Source organism: Haematobia irritans, chromosome 3, assembly GCF_050003625.1.
Source record: "Haematobia irritans isolate KBUSLIRL chromosome 3, ASM5000362v1, whole genome shotgun sequence".
NCBI classification, from domain to species: Eukaryota; Metazoa; Arthropoda; class Insecta; order Diptera; family Muscidae; genus Haematobia; species Haematobia irritans.
In genome coordinates this window covers 179,495,087-179,518,610 of record NC_134399.1, presented here as the reverse complement: position 1 = coordinate 179,518,610, position 23,524 = coordinate 179,495,087, and the positions used below count along the sequence as shown (strand labels likewise).

Sequence of the window (23,524 nt, the reverse complement as noted above, 5' to 3'; positions counted from 1 at the left end):
CCCATATAAATCGATACCCATATTTGGCTTGCGGAGCCTCTAAGAGAAGCAAATTTTATACGATACGGTTGAAATTTGGTACATGGTTCATAATCATGGTTGCCACTCGAGCCAAAAATAATCTACCAAAATTGTATTTTTATTGAAAACGTTGTCAAGATTTTATTTCTATAGAAAATTTTGTCAAAATTTTATTTCTATAGAAAATTTTGCCAAAATATATGCCGATCGACCTAGAATCACCTCCTGAGTCGATCTAGCCCGTCCATCCATCCGTTCGCAATTAAAGGGTGATTTGTTAAGAGCTTGATAACTTTTTTAAAAAAAAAAACGCATAAAATTTGCAAAATCTCATCGGTTCTTTATTTGAAACGTTAGATTGGTCCATGACATTTACTTTTTGAAGATAATTTCATTTAAATGTTGACCGCTGCTGCGTCTTAGGTGGTCCATTCGGAAAGTCCAATTTTGGGCAACTTTTTCGAGCATTTCGGCCGGAATAGCCCGAATTTCTTCGGAAATGTTGTCTTCCAAAGCTGGAATAGTTGCTGGCTTATTTCTGTAGACTTTAGACTTGACGTAGCCCCACAAAAAATAGTCTAAAGGCGTCAAATCGCATGATCTTGGTGGCCAACTTACCGGTCCATTTCTTGAGATGAATTGTTCTCCGAAGTTGTCCCTCAAAATGGCCATAGAATCGCGAGCTGTGTGGCATGTAGCGCCATCTTGTTGAAACCACATGTCAACCAAGTTCAGTTCTTCCATTTTTGGCAACAAAAAGTTTGTTAGCATCGAACGATAGCGATCGCCATTCACCGTAACGTTGCGTCCAACAGCATCTTTGAAAAAATACGGTCCAATGATTCCACCAGCGTACAAACCACACCAAACAGTGCATTTTTCGGGATGCATGGGCAGTTCTTGAACGGCTTCTGGTTGCTCTTCACTCCAAATGCGGCAATTTTGCTTATTTACGTAGCCATTCAACCAGAAATGAGCCTCATCGCTGAACAAAATTTGTCGATAAAAAAGCGGATTTTCTGCCACTGATTTTGGTAATAAAATTCAATGATTTGCAAGCGTTGCTCGTTAGTAAGTCTATTCATGATGAAATGTCAAAGCATACTGAGCATCTTTCTCTTTGACACCATGTCTGAAATCCCACGTGATCTGTCAAATACTAATGCATGAAAATCCTAACCTCAAAAGAATCACCCTTTATTAACCGATTTTGATGAAATTTGGTATATGGCGTTTTTTTTTTTTGACACAGCGACAAATGCTGTTGAAGTTGGAAAAAATCGGATCACATTTAGATATAGCTCCCATATATATGTCTCGCCCGATTTCGATAAATGGGGTCAGATTGCGCTCATTTATTACCCGATCGGCGCCAAGTTTGCCACAAAGTAATCTTATCTACCACTCTTTAAGTGTACCAAATTTTATCGAAAGAGGTTCAGATTTAGATATAGCTCCCATATATATGTATCGCCCGATTTTCCCAAATTTGGCCATAAGTCCGATCTTACTCAAAGTTGGCTTACTCCAATCTTCTATAGCACCATACCATATGTGCATAAAGTCATGGAAATCGGTTCAAATTTAAATATAGCTCCCGTATATATTTATTTCCCGATTTTGCAAAATTTTGTTATAATAGACTTATTTATTAACCGATCTTACTCAAATGTAGCACAAAGTAACCTTCTGTGGTGTCAACTAAACCTGCAAAATATCATCCAAATCGGTTCAGATTTAGATATAGCTCCCATATATATATGTATCGCCCGATTTTCTAAAATTTACCCTTAATAAATCTATTTTTGACCATAGTGACCTCGTTTATTAACCGATCTTACTCAAATTCAATACAAGGTAATCTCCGGTAGTATCAACCAAACCTTCAAATTATAATCCAAATCGGTTCAGATTTAAATATAGTTCCCATATATATGCATAAAACCCTTAAAATTATTTTTTTGTAAATTATAATTTCATTTTCTAACTAGCAGTTTTTATTTGTGCAACACTTCTTCAAAAAGTAGCGTAGGGTTGCTTATGGTCGTCTCGACCTAAATGTAAATCATTCACATAAATTCATAATCTGTTTGAATAATACATAAGCCTAATTGTAGTACTATTTATTAAACTAAACATGTGAAAGGGAAATAATATTTTTAGTCTTGAAAATAGCGTTAACGAATGTAGTTCGGACGCCCCATAAATATAAATATTATTAAAAATATTGAAAAAATATATATAATACTAATAGTGAAATGCTGCTGTTAAAAATGTTGTACAATGGGATTACAGAGCATCTGCAGAACTTTAGAATAGGTAGGTCAAAATGTTCTTCTGAAATTTATAATAGAAAAACAAGTATATACGGCAGTAAGTTCGGCCAGGCCGAATTTTATGTACCCTCCGTCATGGATTGCGTAGAAACTTTTACTAAAGACTGTCATCCACAATCGAATTACCTGGACTTGCCGATGGCAAGGTATCCTAAAACTTTTTAACACCGTCTTATATATATTAAACAAAAAAAGGCCGATACAATACGTATATAATTCAGTTTGACAAAATTCTCTATAGAAATAAAATTTTGACAAAATTCTCTATAGAAATAAAATTTTGACAAAATTCTCTATAGAAATAAAATTTTGACAAAATTTTCTATAGAGATAAAATTTTCTCTAAAAATAAAATTTTGAGAAATTTTTCTATAGAAATAAAATTTTGCGAAAATTTTCTAAAGAAATAAAATTTTGATAAAATATAAATAAAATTTGGACAAAATTTTCTATAGAAATAACATTTTTACAAAATTCTCTATGGAAATAAAATGTTGACAAAATTAAATGATATGAAATGGTCCATGTTTTGGTATAGTCTCCATATAAACCGATCCCCACATTTTAACTCCGGAGCCTCTTGGAAGAGCAGAATTCATCCGATCTGGTTGAAATTTGAAACGTGGTGTACGTATAAAGGGTGATACGGTCAAAATTTGGTCAATATAAACTTGACGTATTTCTTTCAATTTTGCATTTCAAAAACCTGAACATCCCTCATTTTGAAGGTGTGTGTGTAGAATGTTGCTCCTGTTTTGATTTTGGAATTCACTCTTCAGTTGTCAAAATGCCGTCCAAGCAAGAAGAGCAGCGTATCAAAATTTTGCTCGCGCATCGCGAAAATCCGAGCTACTCGCACGCAAAGCTGGCAAAATCGCTAAAAGTTGCCAAATCAACCGTTACAAATGTAATTAAAGTGTTTGGGGAACGTTTGTCGACAGCCAGGAAGTCTGGATCGGGGGGAAATCGAAAACCGGAAGCAAAGAGAGTTGCCGGTAGTTTCAAGTGAAACCCTAACCTCTCTCTCCGAGATGCCGCAAATAAGCTGGGTGTATCGTCTACAACCGTGCACCGAGCCAAAAAACGAGCCGGACTATCGACTTGCAAGAAGGTAGTGACTCCAAATCGCGATGATAAACAAAATACGACGGCCAAAGCGCGATCCCGGAGGCTGTACACGACGATGCTGACGAAGTTTGACTGCGTGGTAATGGACGACGAAACCTACGTCAAAGCCGACTACAAGCAGCTTCCGGGACAGGAGTTTTATACGTCAAAAGGAAGGGGAAAGGTAGCAGATATTTTCAAGCACATAAAACTGTCAAAGTTCGCAAAGAAATATCTGGTTTGGCAAGCCATCTGTACCTGTGGCTTCAAAAGCAGCATTTTCGTAGATTCCGGGACTGTCAACCAAGAAATTTACGTTAAAGAGTGTTTGAATAAACGTCTGCTGCCTTTCCTGAAGAAACACGGTTGTTCCGTACTGTTTTGGCCGGATTTGGTATCTTGTCATTACGGTAAAAAGGCCATGGAGTGGTACGCCGCCAACAACGTGCAGGTGGTTCCCAAGGACAAGAACCCTCCCAACACGCCAGAGCTCCGCCCAATTGAGAAATACTGGGCTATTGTCAAGCTGAACCTAAAGAAGACCAAAAAACTGCTAAGGACGAGCAGCAGTTCAAGGCAAACTGGTTTTCTGCGGCGAAGAAGGTGGACAAGGTGGCTGTACAAAATCTGATGGCAGGTGGCAAGCGTGAGGCCCGGCAATTCGGATTTGGAAAAGCGAAAGCCTAACTGAATATTTTTCCTAAATTTTATACTAATTGAACTTGAAAAAGAAATTTAATTTGATTTTTTAAATAAACGATTTCACCGATTTACACGCGTTTTCCCTTGACCAAATTTTGACCGTATCACCCTTTAGCACCATTATTGAGGCTGTACAGCGATTCCAACAGACAGACAGACGGACATGATTATATCGTCTTAGAATTTCTCCCTGATCAAGAATATATATACTTTACATAATCGGAAATTTATATTTCGATGTGTTACAAACGGAATGAAAAACGTATTATTCCCCCATCACAATTCTATGGTGGTGGGTATAAAATATAAAATACGGATTTTTTCCGAATTTTGCTGTGGATAAAAAAATGGTGCATATTCCATTAATGTCGAGTTTGTAGTAAATTGTAAGTACTTTGTGATAGAGGTGTGCACATGAGTAATATTTTACTCGCGCTCACGCACACCCACGACGGAGAAATTTATTCACGCACACTCATGCACGATATTTTTTGCTTGACTCATGCTCACGAAAAGAAAATTTGTACTCACGCACGAAAATCGTTTAAATGTCGTGACACACGAATAATTTTATGAGTAATTTACCTATAGAACCTGACTGAAAATATGAGTATGATTAAAATCGAGAGCGTTATAAAACTTTTAACACTTAGGATGTCACTAAAATTACATATGAATTGAACTCGTAAGCATTTTATGTTCGTAAGCGGGATTATTTTCGTGAGCGTGTTTTTCCGAAATTCGTTACTCACGCACACTCACGAAGATACTATTTTCGTGACTCACGCACGACACTGGTTTGGTTAATCACGCTCACGCACACTCACGCCGTTACCATCAGCATGACTCACGTCTCACGCGAAATTTTCGTGAGTCACGACAATTTCGTGTCATGTGCACACCTCTACTTTGTGAATTTACTATGATCATTTGAGGCCATACATTTAATATAAAGAATTTCAAGTTTTCTAGAGGGAGTCTCAAATTGTCTATATAAGCATTCGAATGCAAATATCACCACTCAATAACAAAACAAAAGCAAATTCCCACTCAATGAATAAGGTTACAATTAAAATCAAAATTAATTTGTAGAATACTTTTAGGTGGCTTTAATACATTAGTTGTGTTCCTTTACTTTAATTGTGGTAAAAATACTCAATGAGATGAATTTAAAATTTGGTTAAATCTAATGTAATTGAATAGTAGCAAAATTGGTAACAATTTTAAACCACAACCCTAGTAATTTGATTGTAGATGACAAATTTTAGTAAAACTTTCTACACAACCCAAAATATTAGATACGGCCTGGCCGAATATACTGGCGTATTTATTTATTATACCCACCACCATAGAATGGTGATGGGGGTATAATAAGTTTGTCATTCCGTTTGTAACACATCGAAATATCGATTTCCGACTATATAAAGAATATATTCCTGATCAGGGAGAAATTCTAAGACGGTATAACCATGTCCGTCTGTCTATCTGTCTGTTGTAATCACGCTACAGTCCTCAATAATGGAGCTATAGTCCTGAAATTTGGACTAGCTCTAGCCAACTTTGAGTAAGATCGAATAACAAAATAAGGGTTCTATGGCCAAATTTGTGAAAGTCAGGCTATACATATCTATGGGAGCTATATCTCAATCTGAACCGATTTCGATGAAATTTTGCACATACAGTTAGTGCTATAGAAGATTACATTTGGCTAAATTTGAGTACTATCGGTTGATAAATAAGGGTTTTATAGCTAAATTTTGAAAAATCGGGTGGTACATAACAGATTGGCTGATAAGTCCCCGGTCTGACACATAGATGGCGTCGCTAGTATTAAATACATATTATTTTTATATAGTACCAACCTTCAAATGATTCGTGTCAAAATTTGACGTCTGTAAGTCAATTAGTTTGTGAGATAGATCGTCTTTTGTCAAGCAACTTTTGTTATTGTGAAAAAAATGGAAAAAAGGAATTTCGTGTTTTGATAAAATACTGTTTTCTGAAGGGCAAAAATACGATAGAAGCAAACACTTGGCTTGATAATGAGTTTACGGACTCTGCCCCAAGGAAATCAACAATAATTGATTGGTATGCAAAATTCAAGCGTGGTGAAATGAGCACGGAGGAAGGTGAACGCAGTGGACGCCCGAAAGAGGTGGTTAAAACATTCATCAAAACATTCACAAAATGATTTTGAATGACCGTAAAATGAAGTTGATCGAGATAGAAGAGGCCATAAAGATATCAAAGGAACGTGTTGGTCATATCATTCATCAATATTTGGATATGCGGAAGCTCTGTGCAAAATGGGTGCCGCGCGAGCTCACATTTGACCAAAATCAACAACGTGTTGATGATTCTGAGCGGTGTTTGCAGCTGTTAACTCGTAATACACCCGAGTTTTTCCGTCGATATGTGACAATCGATGAAACATGGCTCCATCACTACACTCCTGAGTCCAACAGTCGGCTGAGTGGACAGCGACCGGTGAACCGTCTCCGAAGCGTGGAATGACTCAAAAGTCCGCTGGCAAAGTAATGGCCTCTGTTTTTTGGGATGCGCATGGAATAATTTTTATCGATTATTTTGAGAAGGGAAAACCCATCAACAGTGACTATTATATGGCGTTATTGGAGAGTTGGAAGGTCGAAGTCGCGGCAAAACGGCCCCATATGAAGAAGAAACAAGTATATACGGCCGTAAGTTCGGCTAGGCCGAATCTTATGTACCCTCCACCATGGATACCGGCGGCAAAGTATCCAGAATTGAAATATGGGGGTCGCTTATATGGGGGCTATATACAAATATGAACTTGATATGGACCAATTTTTGTGTGACTGGTGATCGATTTATCTGAGCCGTATATATCTATAGACCGATATGGACCTAGTTAGGCATGGTTGTTAACGACCATATACTAGCACAATGTGCCAAATTTCAACTCACTCGGATGAAATTTGCTCCTCCAAAAGGCTCAAAAACCAAATCTAGGGATCGGTTTATATGGGGCTATGTATGATTATGGACTGATATGGACCACTTTTAGCATGGTTGTTAAATATCATATACTACCACCACGTACCAAATTTCAAGCAGATCGGATGAATTTTGCTTCTCCATAAGGCATCGGAGGTTAAATCTGGGGATCGGTTTATATGGGAGCTATATATAATTATGGACTGATAGGAACCAATTCCTGCATGGTTGTTGGATACAATATACTAACATCACGTACCAAATTTCAACCGAATGGGAAGAATTTTGCTCTTCCAAGGGGCTCTGTAGCTCAAATCTGGGGATCGGTTTATATGGGACCTATATATAATTATGGACCGATATCGACCACTTTTTGCATGGGAGTTTGAGATGAATTGTGGTCTTCCAAGAGGCTCCGGAGGTCAAATTTGGTGATCGGTTTATATGAGGGCTATATATAATTATTGACCGATGTGGACCAATTTTTGCATGGTTGTTAGATACCATATACTAACACTATGTACCAATTGTCAGCCGGATTGGATGAAATTTGCTTCTCTTAGCGGCCTCGCAAGCCAAATCGGGGGATCGGTTTATATAGGGGCTATATATAATTATAGACCGATGTGGACCAATTTTTGCATGGTTGTTAGAGATCATATACTAACACCATGTACCAAATTTCAGCCGGATCGGATTAATTTTGCTTCTCTTAGAGGCCTCGCAAGACAAATCGGGGGATCGGTTTATATGGGGGCTATATATAATTATCGACCGATGTGGACCAATTTTTGCACGGTTGTTAGAGACCATACTAACACCATGTACCAAATTTCTGCCGGGTCGGATGAAATTTGTCTCTCTTAGAGGCCAAATCGGGGGATCGGTTTATATGGGGGCTATATATAATTATGGAACGATGTGGACCAATTTTTGCATGGTTGTTAGAGACCATATACTAACACCATGTACCAAATTTCAGCCTCGCAAGCCAAATTTGGGGGTCCGTTTATATGGGGGCTATACGTAAAAGTGGACCGATATGGCCCATTTGCAATACCATCCGACCTACATCAATAACAACTACTTGTGCCAAGTTTCAAGTCGATAGCTTGTTTCGTTCGGAAGTTAGCGTGATTTCAACAGACGGACGGACGGACATGCTCAGATCGACTCAACGATTAGAATATATATACTTTATGGGGTCTTAGAGCAATATTTCGATGTGTTACAAACGGAATGACAAAGTTAATATACCCCCCATCCTATGGTGGAGGGTATAAAAAGTGTTGTTCCACCAAGACAACGGACCGCGCCACAAGTCATTGAGAACGATGGCAAAATTTATGAATTGGTCTTCGAATTGCTTCACCACCCACCGTATTCTCCAGATCTGGCCCCCAGCGACTTTTTCTTGTTCCCAAACCTCAAAAGGATGCCCGCAGGGAAAATTTTGGCTGTAAAGAAGAGGTGATCGCCGAAACTGAGGCTTATTTTGAGGCAAAACCGAAGGAGTACTACCAGAATGGTATCAAAAAATTGGAAGGTCATTATAATCGTTGTATCGCTCTTGAAGGGAACTATGTTGAATAATAAAAACGAATTTTTACAAAAAAAATGTGTTTTTATACCCTCCACCATAGGATGGGGGTATATTAACTTTGTCATTCCGTTTGTAACACATCGAAATATTGCTCTAAGACCCCATAAAGGATATATATTCTGGGTCGTGGTGAAATTCTGAGCCGATCTGAGCATGTTCCGAACGAAGTAAGCTATCGACTTGAAACTTGGCACAAGTAGTTGTTATTGATGTAGCTCGGATGGTATTGCAAATGGGCCATATCGGTCCACTTTTACGTATAGCCCCCTATAAACGGGCCAAATGTGGCTTGTGATTGCTGTAAGAGAAGCAAATTTCATCGGATCCGGCTGAAATTTGGTACATGGTGTTGGTATATGGTCTCTAATAACCATGCAAAAATTGGTCCATATCGGTCTACTTTTACGTATAGCCCCCATATAAACGGACCCCAAATTGGGCTTGCGATTGCTCTAAGAGAAGCAAATTTCATCCGATCCGGCTAAAATTTGGTAGGTGTTGTTAATATATGGTCTGTCACAACCATGCAAAAATTGGTCCATATCGGTTCATAATTATATATAGCCCCCATATAAACCGATCCCCAGATTTGAACTCCGGAGCCTCTTAGAGGAGCAAAATTCAACCGATCCGGTTGAAATTTGGTACGTGGTGTTAGTATATGGTCTCTAACAACCATGCAAAAATTGGTCCATATTGGTTCATAATTATATATAGCCCCCATATAAACCGAATCCCAAATTAGGTTCGCGGATCCTCTAAGAGAAGCAAATTTCATCCGATCCGACTGAAATTTGGTACATGATATTAGTATATAGTCTCTAAGAACCATTCAAAAATTGGTCCATATCAGTCCAGAATTATATAAAGCCCCTATATAATCCGATCCCCAGATTTGATCTCCGGAGCCACTTGGACGAGCAAAATTCATCCGATCCGGTTTAAATTTGCAACGTGGTGTTAATTTATGGCCGCTAATAACCGTGCCAAAATTGGTCCATATCGGTCTATAGTTATGTATAGCCGATCCCCAATCACACAAAAATTGGTTCATATCGGTTCATAATCATGCTTGCCACTCGAGCAAAAATAATCTAGCAAAATTTGTCGAAATTTTATTCCTATAGAAAATTTTGGGAAAATGTTATTTCTGTAGAAAATGTTGTCAAAATTTTAATTCTATAGAGAATGTTGTAAAAATTTTAAATCTTTTGAAAATTTAGTAAAAATTTTATTTCTATAGAAAATTTTGTTAAAATCGTATTTCTATAGAAAATGTTGTCCAAATTTTACTTCTATAGAAAATGTTGTCAAAATTTTATTTTTTCAAAATTTTATTTCTATAGAAACTTTAAACTTAATTATATACGTATTTAATCTGCTTTTTTAATTTAATATATACTACGTATGGACTGCCTTGTAATTTAGAAGACGATGTTAGAAAGTTTTAAGATACCTTGTGATCGACAAAAGTTACCGCAACCCAAGTAAATCGATTGTGGATGACAGTCTTCAGTAGAAGTTTCTACGCAATCCATGGTGGAGGGTACATAAGCTTCGGCCTGGCCGAACTTACGCCCGTATATACTTGTTCTTTGTTAGCCCGGGGACTTAGCAGCCAACCTGTTATTTTGGAAATTTTTTATACGTATTTTGGGAATGGTATATTCAGCAATATTTCTTCGATCAAGTTTTCCTACAAAACTAAATCAAAATCACAACGCTAATAGGTTCAAAAGGTATGAAAGCTTCAGTTGACGGTGGACATTAAAAATATGTAGTTGATTTCGGCAACCATATATATATTCGCCGAGAAAACAAAATTTTTGCTACAACAATGTTCCATGTTCACAGTCCAAAAATATCATTTTGCTCTGAAACATGTTTCGTGTGATCATATTCGTTCTATGTGGGTACCCCTTTCAAAAATATCTAAGCTCTTCTCATGTCATTACTTTTAATGTACATCACACAATAGCCTCTTCTAGACAAATCTAAACGGGAAAAATAAATTTATAAACGCATTCATCTCAACATATCATTATCACTACAATAAATTGATGTCTATGTTAATGTTCTCCATTTTTTCTTTTTCAGACGCTCGTCTCACAACAAATCCTGTGCTTGGAAGTCCTTGGTTTATGGCATTAACAATACTCTTCTATGTATTGGCAGTCAAGGAGTTCGGACCACGATTTATGGCCAATAGAAAAGCATATAATGTCGATGGACTCATGCAAGTCTACAATGTTATACAGATTTTGTTAAATTCGTTTATATGTTATGAATTTCTTCGATATACAGTATTGAACCCAGATTACAGTCTTACTTGTGAGGGCTATAATCCAGAGGATCGAAGACCAATGAAAATGAAAATAGTCAGACCTGTTACTTTATATTACATATCAAAATATTTGGATTGGTTTGATACGGTAATTTTTTCATATATGTATTATTGATAATTATTTCTTAGGAACAGAAAATTGTGTATTAATGTAAAAAGAATTTCAGCAAAAATAAGTAAGTAAGGTCTAAAGCCGCGCAAGGCCGACATTATTATGCTCTTCGCCACTACAAGGACGAAAAAGACTGTTTTTCATACGGTTGGGTGTAAAAATTATATGTTTGGAACTCAAAATTTTTAACACAATAATTTTAAGTGAAAGCAAACAATGCTCATAAACTAGTATAACATGTTTGGAATATATATGTTAGTTTGTTAGAACATATTATGTTTGGGATATAAAATGTTTGCAAATATACCTATTATATTGGATTCAAACATATATTAATTTAGCCTATAAACATATAAGTGCTTAGAAAGAGAGACCTAGAGAGTAAGCTGCAATTAAAAGAATGGAGGTGACCATTTGGCGCCTTAAAAATATAGAAAATTGCATTAAAATGTTATTCTACTAGTGTATGCCTAAGGTGAAGGTTAGGTTAGGTGGCAGCCCGATGTATCAGGCTCACTTAGACTATTCAGTCCATTGTGATACCACATTGGTGAACTTCTCTCTTATCACTGAGTGCTGCCCGATTCCATGTTAAGCTCAATGACAAGGGACCTCCTTTTTATAGCTGAGTCCGAACGGCGTTCCACATTGCAGTGAAACCACTTAGAGAAGCTTTAAAATCCTCGGAAATGTCACCAGCATTACTGAGGTGGGATAATCCACCGCTGAAAAACTTTTTGGTGTTCGGTCGAAGCAGGAATCGAACCCACGACCTTGTGTATGCAAGGCGGGCATGCTAACCATTGCACCACGGTGGCTAAGGTGAAACATAATATGTTTGAACAACATAAACAATATTTTGTTTGGACCAATCCTGAAAATATATATGCTTGAAACAAAGTATGTTTGGGGTATAAGTTATAGAAGCGATTTTTTTTTGAGGATGTAGCCGCATGTAGTCGGTGCTGTTCAATAATTCTCTCATTTCATCGATTGTAAAAACTCTTTTTATACCCTCCACCATACGATGGGGGGTATATTATATTTGTCATTCCGTTTGTAACACATCGAAATATTGCTCTAAGACCCCATAAAGTGTATATATTCTGGGTCGTGATGAAATTCTGAGTCGATCTGAGCATGTCCGTCCGTCCGTCCGTCTGTTGAAATCACGCTAACTTCCGAACGAAACAAGCTATCAACTTGAAACTTGGGACAAGTAGTTGTTATTGATGTAGGTCGGATGATATTGCAAATAGGCCATATCGGACAACTTTTACGTATAGCCCCCATATAAACGGACCCCAAAATTTGGCTTGCGAATCCTCTAAGAGAAGCAAATTTCATCCGATCCGGCTAATGTAAGGTTCCCAAACATTCGGAACCAAGAGAATAGACATTTGAAAAAAAAAACATATGTTTTCGCCTTGAGAGCAGCATTTTATGTATGTGTAGACATGTGTGTTGTTTGTCATTTTGGCATTATGGGCACAATTTTTTCTTGGTTCGTTAAAAGAAATCTGGGGTCTTCACAAAAATAACGAAAGGGCACTATACTCTTTTTAGAGTTGGGACAGTAAAATGAAATAAGGAGGAAATAGTGAAAAATTACACAGTAAAATATATAAAAACAAAGATTAGTTCCTCTTTATTAATAAGTAGTCCACGAGGAGTTGACGGACACCATCAAATATAAAAGCGGGCATTAAGTTCGATTTTTACAGCTAAAACAATTTAAAAAATTTATTGTCTTTAAACTGAATTATTAAAGAAAAATAAAAGGCATTTTAGAGCGATGGTGTTAAATGCTAGTAAAAAACTGTTCATGCCTAAATAAATATATGTTTATATTATAAAATTATTTACGTATGTTTATACTCGACTCCACGTTCTTCTTTTTTTAGAGTTTTTGAATTCCTTCCAAATTTTAAAGTTAAATTAAAAAAAAGTGTTCGGTCGGAGCAGGGATTGAACCCACGACCCTTTGCATGCAAGGCAGACATGATAACCACTGCTCCACGTGGCAAACAAATGTATGTTTCTGTTAAATAATGTTATGTTTGCATGGGCTCGTGGGCGCTGCAAACTATGCTATATAAATGTAACTTATAACGATAATTATCAACTGGTAACTATAACCGCTACGTAGCCCAGTAGATAGTGTGTTGGTTTACAAACTGTATGGTTCTCGGTTCGATTCTCCGTGCAGGCAAAAGGTAAAATTTAAAAAAATTTATAAAAGTGAATAATTTCTTCAACATTATTTGTATTACAGAAAAATGTGCCAAGAACTACAATATTTCGTGGAAGTGAAAATTGCGAGTATGTTAGGCAATGAGCACAATCGTCTTTTGGGAAAAATTCTTCCAAGCATATAATAGTTTTTCGCTCAAAATGCTTCCAAACATACAATATGTTCACATAAAACAAACATATTAATGTTTCGGCAGTATGCAATAATATCTGTGCTTCCTGGAAAATATGTTTGCAACATATGTTAAAGAAGCAATTTTTTTGAGGGTGTACGCAATCCATGGTGAATGGTATATAAGATTCGGCCTGGCCGAACTTACAGCCGTATATTATATTAAAATATTATTGAATTGAATAAAATATCATCCGATATGGTTGAACATCCTCTAACAAACACGTACGAAATGATCCATATCGGCCCATAATTTAATATAAACTCTGTATAAACCGTTCCACAGATTGCATTTTCGGAGGCTCTTGAAAGAGCAAATTTCATTCATGCCGCTTGAAATTTGGCCCTCTGATTACAATGCGAAAATTGGGTTTAATCGTGATTTAATTATTCAATTTGCAAATAAATTGTAAGTATAAAAGCAAGCTTTGACTGCTAGGGTCTTAGGTTTACCAAAAAATTATAATAATACAATCTGTAAGCAATTCAATGCATACATTTTTTAAATCAATTTAATTATAAAGCAGAAGAATAAACAAAAATAAAATTCAGTAAATATATACATTATTTGCCAAAAGAGTAAAAAATTTCTAAATTTTCTGCAGTTGCGTGTAAAAAGTGTCGGAAGTAAATAACACACATCATTTATGTAATATGTTATTGACCTCTTTGGCACATTTATTTGTGATCTTAAGATAACACAGATTTACACTTTCAAACAATTAAAACAAAAAAAAAAACAAGTATATACGGCCGTAAGTTCGGCCAGGCCGAATCTTATGTACCCTCCACCATTCATTGCGTAGAAACTTCTACGAAAGACTGTCATCCACAAATTTCAACTCACATGGTTGTTACATATCATATACCACTTACCAAATTTCAACCAGATCGGATGAATTTTGCTTCTCCAAAAGGCACCGGAGGTCAAATCTTGGGATCGGTTTATATGGGAGCTATATATAATTATGAACTGATAGGAACCAATTCCTGCATGTTTGTTGGATACCATATACTAACATCACGTACCAAATTTCAACCGAATGGGAAGAATTTTGCTCTTCCAAGGTGCTCCGGAGGTCAAATCTGGGGATCGGTTTATATGGGGCCTATATATATAATTATGGACCGATATCGACCAATTTTTGCATGGGTGTTTGAGGCCATATATTAACATCACGTACCAAATTTCAACTGAATCAGATGAAGTTTGGTCTTCCAAGAGGCTCCGGAGTTCAAATCTTGTGATAGATTTATATGGGGGCTATATATAATTATGGACCGATATGGACCAATTTTTGCATGGTCATTAGAGACCATATACTAACATCACATAGCCGGATCGGATGAAATTTGTTTCTCTTAGAAGCTCTGCAAGCCAAATCGGGGGATCGGTTTATATGGGGGCTATATATAACTATGGACCGATGTGGACCAATTTTTGCATGGTTGTTAGAGACTCTATACTAACACCATGTACCAAATTTAAGCCGGATCGGATGAAATTTACTTCTCTTAGAGGCTCCGGAGTTCAAATCTTGTGATCGATTTATATGGGGGCTATATATAATTATGGACCGATGTGGACCAGTTTTTGCATGGCCATTAGATACCATATACTAACATCATGTACCAAATTTCAGCCGGATCGGATGAAATTTGTTTCTCTTAGAGGCTCTGCAAGCCAAATCGGGGGATCGGTTTATATGGGGGCTATATATAATTATAGACCGATGTGGACCAATTTTTGTATGGTTGTTAGAGACCACATACTAACACCATGTACCAAATTTCAGCCGGATCGGATGAAATTTGCTTCTCTTAGGGGCATCGCAAGCCAAATTTGGGGGTCCGTTTATATGGGGGCTATACGTAAAAGTTGACCGATATGGCCCATTTGCAATACCATTCGACCTACATCAATAACAACTACTTGTGCCAAGTTTCAAGTCGATAGCTTGTTTCGTTCGGAAGTTAGCGTTATTTCAACAGACGGAAGGACATGCTCAGATCGACTCAGAATTTCACCACGACCCAGAATATATATACTTTATGGGGTCTTAGAGCAATTTTTCGATATGTTACAAACGGAATGACAAAGTTAATATACCCCACATCCTATGGTGGAGGTTCCAGATTTGACCTCCGGAGCCTCTTGGAGGAGCATACTTCATCCGATCCGGTTAAAATGTGGAACGTGGTGCTAGTATATGGTTCCTAACATCCATGCAAAAATTGGTCCACATCGGTTCACAATTATATATAGCCTCCATATAAACCGATCCCTGGATTTGGCTTGCGGAGCCCCTAAGAGAAGCATATTTCATCCGATCCGGTTGAAATTTGGAATATGGTCTCTAACAACCGTGCTAGAATTAGTCCATATCGGTCCATAATTATATATTGCCCCCATATAAACCGTTCTCCAGATTTGACCGAAGCTTCTTGGAGGAGCAAAATTCATCCGATCCGGTTAAAATGTGGTGTTAGTGTATGGTCTCTAACATCCATGCAAAAATTGGTCCACATAGGTTCACAATTATTTACAATTATAGCCTCCATATAAACCGATCCCCAGATTTGGCTTGCCTTATATGCTTGTTTCTAAAAATGTTTATATTATTTTTTCTTTCTTTTCCGTAGATTTTCTTTTTGTTGCGCAAGAAAAATAGACAAATAACTTTTTTGCATATTTACCATCATGCAATTATGGTATTTGGAACCTATGTCTATTCAGCGGCATACTTTGGTAGGTATTCTATTTTTTTTTTATATTCAGTAATCCTCTACTAATTTATTTTGTATTTATTCCATAATATAGCTGCACATCCAACCTCGACAGGATTGGTAAATTCATTCATACACGTTGTTATGTATTTCTATTATATGGTATCGGCTCAAAAGCCAAATATTGATCTGGAACCCTGGAAGAAGTTATTGACTCGTATGCAGCTGACACAATTCGTTATTCTGGCTGTCCATATGTTTTTACCATTGTACAATAATTGGTGCAATCTGAAATTGTTTTGGCTATGGGTTGCATTTTTACAGGACTGTTTTATGATAGCCCTATTTTCTGATTTCTATTATAAGACTTATATACGTCGAGATAAAAGGAAGAAGATACAATAAAATGCACGCAGAGAAGAAACATGATTGTCACAGTCATATTCGAAGAGCAAAATAATATGATAGGAGCTATTTTTGCGGCGACCATTTAACATGTTCATCTGCAACTATGTTGGCTCAGTGAACATAGTTCTAAGAAAAATAAAATTTTCCTCATCTAAAATGTTATTATATTGATAAAAAGAATTTTGTTTGAATCAAAAGACAATGGTCACGATCTAAAATGTTATGGTATTCGTCAAAAATGGTTTTCTTCCAGATAAAAGAACATGGTCACCACCTAAAATGTTTTGATCTTTATGAAAAAACTTTTTTCGTCGTCGAAAAAAGGACGCCACTTGAGAGAAGAAAACACAAAATTAATTTTATTTATTGGTTTTTATTTATTTATAAATGAAATCATTCTTTATTTGTATTTATAACGTCGTGCAAGCAAACATCACATATTTTTACACACTCTATTTTGGTTCAATTCCAACAATAAGTAATCATTCCATATTTACTTCCTACCCATCAAATGTACCAATGCATACATCATGTAATGGTAAATGTAAAATGTAGAACAAAACAAGTATATCAAGCAGTAAATTCGGCCGGGCCGAATTTTAAATACCCACCACCATGAATCAAATATGATAGTTTACTTTGAAAACTCTTCGTCGTAGTGGGTTACTTGATAATATATAGAATTGTAGGGGGTTTGATGACAAATCTTCTCCCAAGAAAGTCAGTTCCCGAAGACAAACTTTCAAGATTCTACCTATGAAGACCAGATCAGATTCTGGATTTATGAGAACCAATTTTCGTGTATATGATGACATTACGCCTTGATTTAAAATCTTAAATATGTAGGTTTTTCCGCCATTATTTAAATACGATGAGTAAAATCTGGAAATTTTACTTTCAGTTTGAAGCAATTTTCATGATCAGTGCGCCTGCTATACCCTGGAAGAAGTGTCTTCATTTTTGAGAAACGTAATTTTAGACAAGCAAAGTTTTCTTTTGACACAAATTTTAGAGACAATCGTTGAATAAACGAAAATACTTTATAAGAAAAGGAAATTTCGTTTGTCTAAACTTTCATTATAGATTACTAATTTCCAGCAAATCGGATAAAAACTACGGATTCTAGAAGCCCAAGAAATAAAGCCGGGAGATCGGTGTATATGGGGGCTACACCAAAACATGGACCGATAGGCACCATTTGCTACTCACATATTTGTGATCTTAAAATACCTCCAGATTTTCAATTTCAAACAAATCGGCTAGAAAATATAGTCTCTAGACGCCCAAGAAGTAAAAATCGAGAGATCAGTCTATATGGGGGCTATACCAAAAAATGGGCACCATTTTCGGCACACCTTTTCGGCACACCTTTTTATGGTCCCAAAAGAACTCTAGATTTTCAATTTCAGGAAAATCGGATAGAAAATATAGTTTCTAGAAGCCCAAGAAACAAAATCGGGAGATCAGTCTCTATGGGGGCTATATCAAAACATGGACCGATGAGCACCATTTTCGGCACACCTTTTTATGATCCTCAAATACCTCTAGATTTCCAATTTCAGGCAAATTGGATAAAAACTACGGTTTTTATAGGCCCAAGACTCCAAATCGGGAGGTTGGTTTATACGGGGGCTATATCAAACCATGGACCGATTGACACCATTTTCGACACACCTCTTTATGGTCCCAAAATACCTCTAGATTTTCAATTTCATACAAATCGGATAGAAAATCGGATAGAAAAGAAGCAAAATCGGGAGATCGGTCTCTATGGGGGCTATACCAAAACATGGACCGACACGGACCATTTTCGACACACCTCTTTATAGTCCCAAAATACCTAAAGATTTCCAATTTCAGGCAAATCGGCTGGTAAATATAGTTTCTAGACGCCCAAGAAGCAAAATCGAGAGATCGGTCTATATGGGGGCTATATCAAAACATGGACCGAAACAGGCCATTTTCGACACACCTCCTTATGGTCCTAAAATACCTCTAGATTTTCAATTTCAGACAAATCGAATAGAAAATACTGTTTCTAGACGCCTAAGAAGCAAAATCGGGAGGTCGATCTATATGGGGGCTATACCAAAACATGGACCGATACGGACCATTTTCGACACACCTCTTTATGGTCCCAAAATACCTCAGGATATCCAATTTCAGGCAAATCTGATAAAAACTACGGTTTTTATAGGCCCAAGACCCCAAATCGGGAGGTCGGTTTATATGGGGACTATATCAAAACTTGGACCGATATAGCCCATCTTCGAACTTGACCTGCCTGCAAACAAAAAACTAATCTGTGCCAAATTTCTAGACGATAGCGCCATTATTGAAGGCTGTAGCGTGATTACAACAGACAGACAGACGGACAGACGGATATGCTTATATCGTCTTAGAATTTCTCCCTGATCAAGAATATATATACTTTATATAGTCGGAAATCGATATTTCGATGTGTTACAAACGGAATGACAAACTTATTATACCCCCGTCACCATTTTATGGTGGTGGGTATAAAAACAGGTACATTTTTATACCCTCCACCATAGGGTGGGGGTATATTAACTTTGTCATTCCGTTTGTAACACATCGAAATATTGCTCTAAGACTCCATAAAGTATATATATTCTGGGTCGTGGTGAAATTCTGAGTCGATCTAAGCATGTCCGTCCGTCCGTCCGTCCGTCTGTTGAAATCACGCTAACTTCCGAACGAAACAAGCTATCGACTTGAAACTTGGCACAAGTAGTTGTTATTGATGTAGGTCGGATGGTATTACAAATGGGCCATATCGGTCCACTTTTACGTATAGCCCCCATATAAAGGGACCCTAGATGTGGCTTGTGGAGCCTCCAACAGAAGCATATTTCATCCGATCCGGCTGAAATTTGGTACATGGTGTTGGTATATGATCTCTAACAACCATGCAAAAATTGGTCCACATCGGTCCATAATAATATATAGCCCCCATATAAACCGATCCCAGATTTGGCTTGCCGAGCCTCAAAGAGAAGCAAATTTCATCCGATCCTGCTGAAATTTTGTACATGGTGTTGATATATGGCCTCTAACAACCATGCAAAAATTGGTCCACATCGGTCCATAATTATATATAGCCCCCATATAAACCGATCCCCAGATTTGAACTCCGGAGCCTCTTAGAGGAGCAAAATTCATCCGATCCGGTTGAAATTTTGTACATGGTGTTAGTATATGGTCCCTAACAACCATGCAAAAATTGGTGTTATGTATGTATTGCAAATGGGCCATATCGGTCCACTTTTACGTATTGCCCCCATATAAACGGACCCCCAAATGTGGCTTGTGATTGCTCTAAGAGAATCAAATTTCATCCGATCCGGCTGAAATTTGGTACATGGTGTTAGTATATGGTCTCTAATAACCATGCAAAAATTGGTCCATATCGGTCCACTTTTACGTATAGCCCCCATATAAACGGACCCCCAAATTTGGCTTGCGATTGCTCTAAGAGAAGCAAATTTCATCCGATCAGGTTGAAATTTGGTACGTGGTGTTAGTATATGGTCTCTAATAACCATGCAAAAAATGGTCCATATCGGTCCATAATTATATATATCCCCCATATAAACCGATTCCCAGATTTGGTTTGCGGATCCTCTAAGAGAAGCAAATTTCATCCGATCCGACTGAAATTTGGTACATGATATTAGTATATAGTTTCTAAGAACCACTCAAAAATTGGTCCATATCAGTCCAGAATTATATATAGCTCCTATATAAACCGATCCCCAGATTTGAACACCGGAGCCACTTGGACGGGCAAAATTCATCCGATCCGGTTGAAATTTGCAGCGTGGTGTTAATTATAACCGCTAATAACCATGCCAAAATTGGTCCATATCGGTCTATAGTTATGTATAGCCGATCCCCAATCACACAAAAATTGGTCCATATCGGTTCATAATCATGCTTGCCACTCGAGCAAAAATAATCTAGCAAAATTTGTCGAAATTTTATTCCTATAGAAAATTTTGTCAAATTTTATTTCTATAGAAAATTTTGGGAAAATTTTATTTCTGTAGAAAATGTTGTCAAAATTTTAATTCTATAGAGAATCCTAGCAAAAAAAGAGCTTCCAAAGAAGTAGTTTGGATCCCCAATCTGTGATCCGGAAGTAGTGCAAATTTGGATCATCTCCAATGAATTTTACATGGGCTTGTCATAGGACGGAAGTACTCCCTTTTTGGATCCTTTGCATTGCTTTAGAAGTTGTGCCCTGGAAGTTAATTTGAATGAAGAAATTTAAAAAGCAAAAAAAAAAATTTATCAACCAATTTCACTTTTTTTTTCATCCATATGTTTTATTACACTATTATTTTCCTATTATCTAATTTTTACAATTTGAAAAACTTTTTCGCTCCGACCAGGGATTGAACCTGGGTTTACTGGCACCAAACCTTAGCACACTCAGCCACAAACGCCATTGAACATAAAGCGTCTAAAGGTCAATTCAAATGTTTGTGATATGATCGTAATACGACACCAAGGAATAACATTCTAATTGCTTCTCGAGATGTTCTTTATTAGTATGAACAAAAAAAATAAGAAACGCAGGTTCAAATCTCACCAGCGGCAATTTTTTTATCAAATATTTGTCTAAAAAAATATTTTTTTATGTTATGCATCGTTTTTATTTTTTATTTTCGGCATATATTTTCGTATAAATATATTTTTTTCCATTAAAAATCAACAAAAAATTAAAAATTCTCGTAATTTGCAAAACCTTCTCGAAAGAACTTCCATGAAAGCGAAAAAGTCAAACGGCACAGGTTCAAATCCCAGCGGGGATGAAATTTATTTTTTTTTATTATTATTTTTTTACTTTTTTATCAATTTTCTATTTTTTAATTTTTTTTATTAGTTTTCTATTGTTTTGTAAACTTTAATTGTCCAAAATTTGCACTTAAAATAGCCTGATTGCGTTCTTTCTAATACTTGTTCACAAGGACTGCATCGGAAGTAAAAAAAAATCATTGGGACTGTCCAAAAGGACTGCATCAGGAGTGGAAAAAAATCATTAAGGGATCCCATGATGCGCTTTAGAAGAAATGTTTGTGGACTTGTCCAAAAGGACTGCATCGGAAGTTGAAAAAAATCGATGGGGGATTCTGGGATGGGCTTTCAAAGAAATGTTTGTGGAACAACTTCCAATTTCTTTTGCTGAGATGTTGTCAAAATTTTAAATCTTTTGAAAATTATGTAAAAATTTTATTTCTATAGAAAATTTTGTTAAAATCGTATTTCTATAGAAAATTTTGTCCAAATTTTACTTCTATAGAAAATGTTGTCAAAATTTTATTTTGTCAAAATTTTATTTATATAGAAAATTTTGTCAAACTTAATTATATACGTATTTAATCGGCAAATTTAAGTTTAATATATACCACGTATGGACTACGTGGTATATATTACGGTATTAGGAAGTTTTAAGATACCTTGTCATCGGCAAAAGTTACCGCAACCCAAGTAAATCGATTGTGGATGACAGTCTTCAGTAGAAGTTTATACGCAATCCATGGTGGAGGGTACATAAACTTCGGCCTGGCCGAACTTACGGCCGTATATACTTGTTTCAATTACACTTTCCTTTTGTGTTGATATAAAACCACGTGCCACTTCTGAATAAATAAGTTAACACAAAACCAAGTAATTCCGTATTCTCCGTCCATTTCAAGAAACAATCAACACACGACTGACGCGCAAAATGAAAATCGTGTGTACCTGCTCAATGTTTTTATAAAATTATTTTCGCTGCAAAAAAATTAAAAAAATAAATGGTCACGAAAACAATGTCCATGGTCTTTATGACCATGTGATGGTTCTAGACATGTCTATACGTAACCTATAAAAATACTTTTTTCCCTGCAAAAAGTAAAAAAAAATAATGGTCAGGTACATGATATTCCCGAACATGTAATGGTCTCAGAATCGATCATTTAAATAATAAAACATGTTTGCGTCATTTGAGAACCATTTAAATGCTTAGTGTCGGCATACATTTTTCTCCTCTCGAAAATTATTTTTACAATGACAAAATACATGGTTTTCGCGACAATTGCATACTCTAGATAAGCATTAAATGGATGCGGCAACCATGTCCAAACATGTTTTTCCTGTGAGTGTGGAATTCAATGGTGATATTTTATTTTAAATCGCACGAAACAGTGTCATACTCATATTTATTTTTAAAAAGAAAACAGGTGAGTAAAGCAGAAAATCGGTCGACATCAACTATATCATGCTCTAAACCACGCCTACTCAAATAGTCAACATAAGCATTCGGAATCATTGAAATAGGTTTGGAAAAAACCCGTATTTCCTTAAATAAATTTTTGGAAGCTCTTTTTTGCTGAATAGTAATAACTAATATTAAGTCCATTATCAAAAAAGGGAAATCGCTCAATTAGTGGGTAATTGATCGGGTAATATTTATGTAAGAGCTATACGTAAGTCCAAATAAGATCGGGTAATCCAAAAAAAAATAAATTTGAGTAACATTGCTTCATAAATAAGATGCATACATATTAGCTTCCATAAAAATTAAAATTTGCTTCGTAGATTCAAGTACACAAAATCCAAATTTAAAAGAAACTTGTGTCTTAAAAGTATCCTTACTTGAATTCTCCGCTTCTTTGGCTCGGAATCAATACCAAAATTGTTAAAGTAAAGACAAAACCTTTGGAACCGGACATACTGTTTGTCAGTGTATAGAAGA

General features: G+C 36.4%; 1 protein-coding gene across 1 annotated transcript; it reads left to right on the top strand.

Moving 5' to 3' along the window:
* The first annotated feature begins 2,191 nt into the window (after window positions 1-2,191).
* On the top strand, window positions 2,192-16,941 carry LOC142230384 (very long chain fatty acid elongase F-like). The gene is made up of 4 exons (XM_075301032.1): window positions 2,192-2,340; window positions 10,843-11,177; window positions 16,270-16,375; window positions 16,448-16,941. Exons 1-4 carry the CDS (start codon window positions 2,280-2,282, stop codon window positions 16,756-16,758), a joined length of 813 nt encoding a protein of 270 aa, XP_075157147.1. The 5' UTR covers window positions 2,192-2,279; the 3' UTR covers window positions 16,759-16,941.
* Window positions 16,942-23,524: the final 6,583 nt, after the last annotated feature.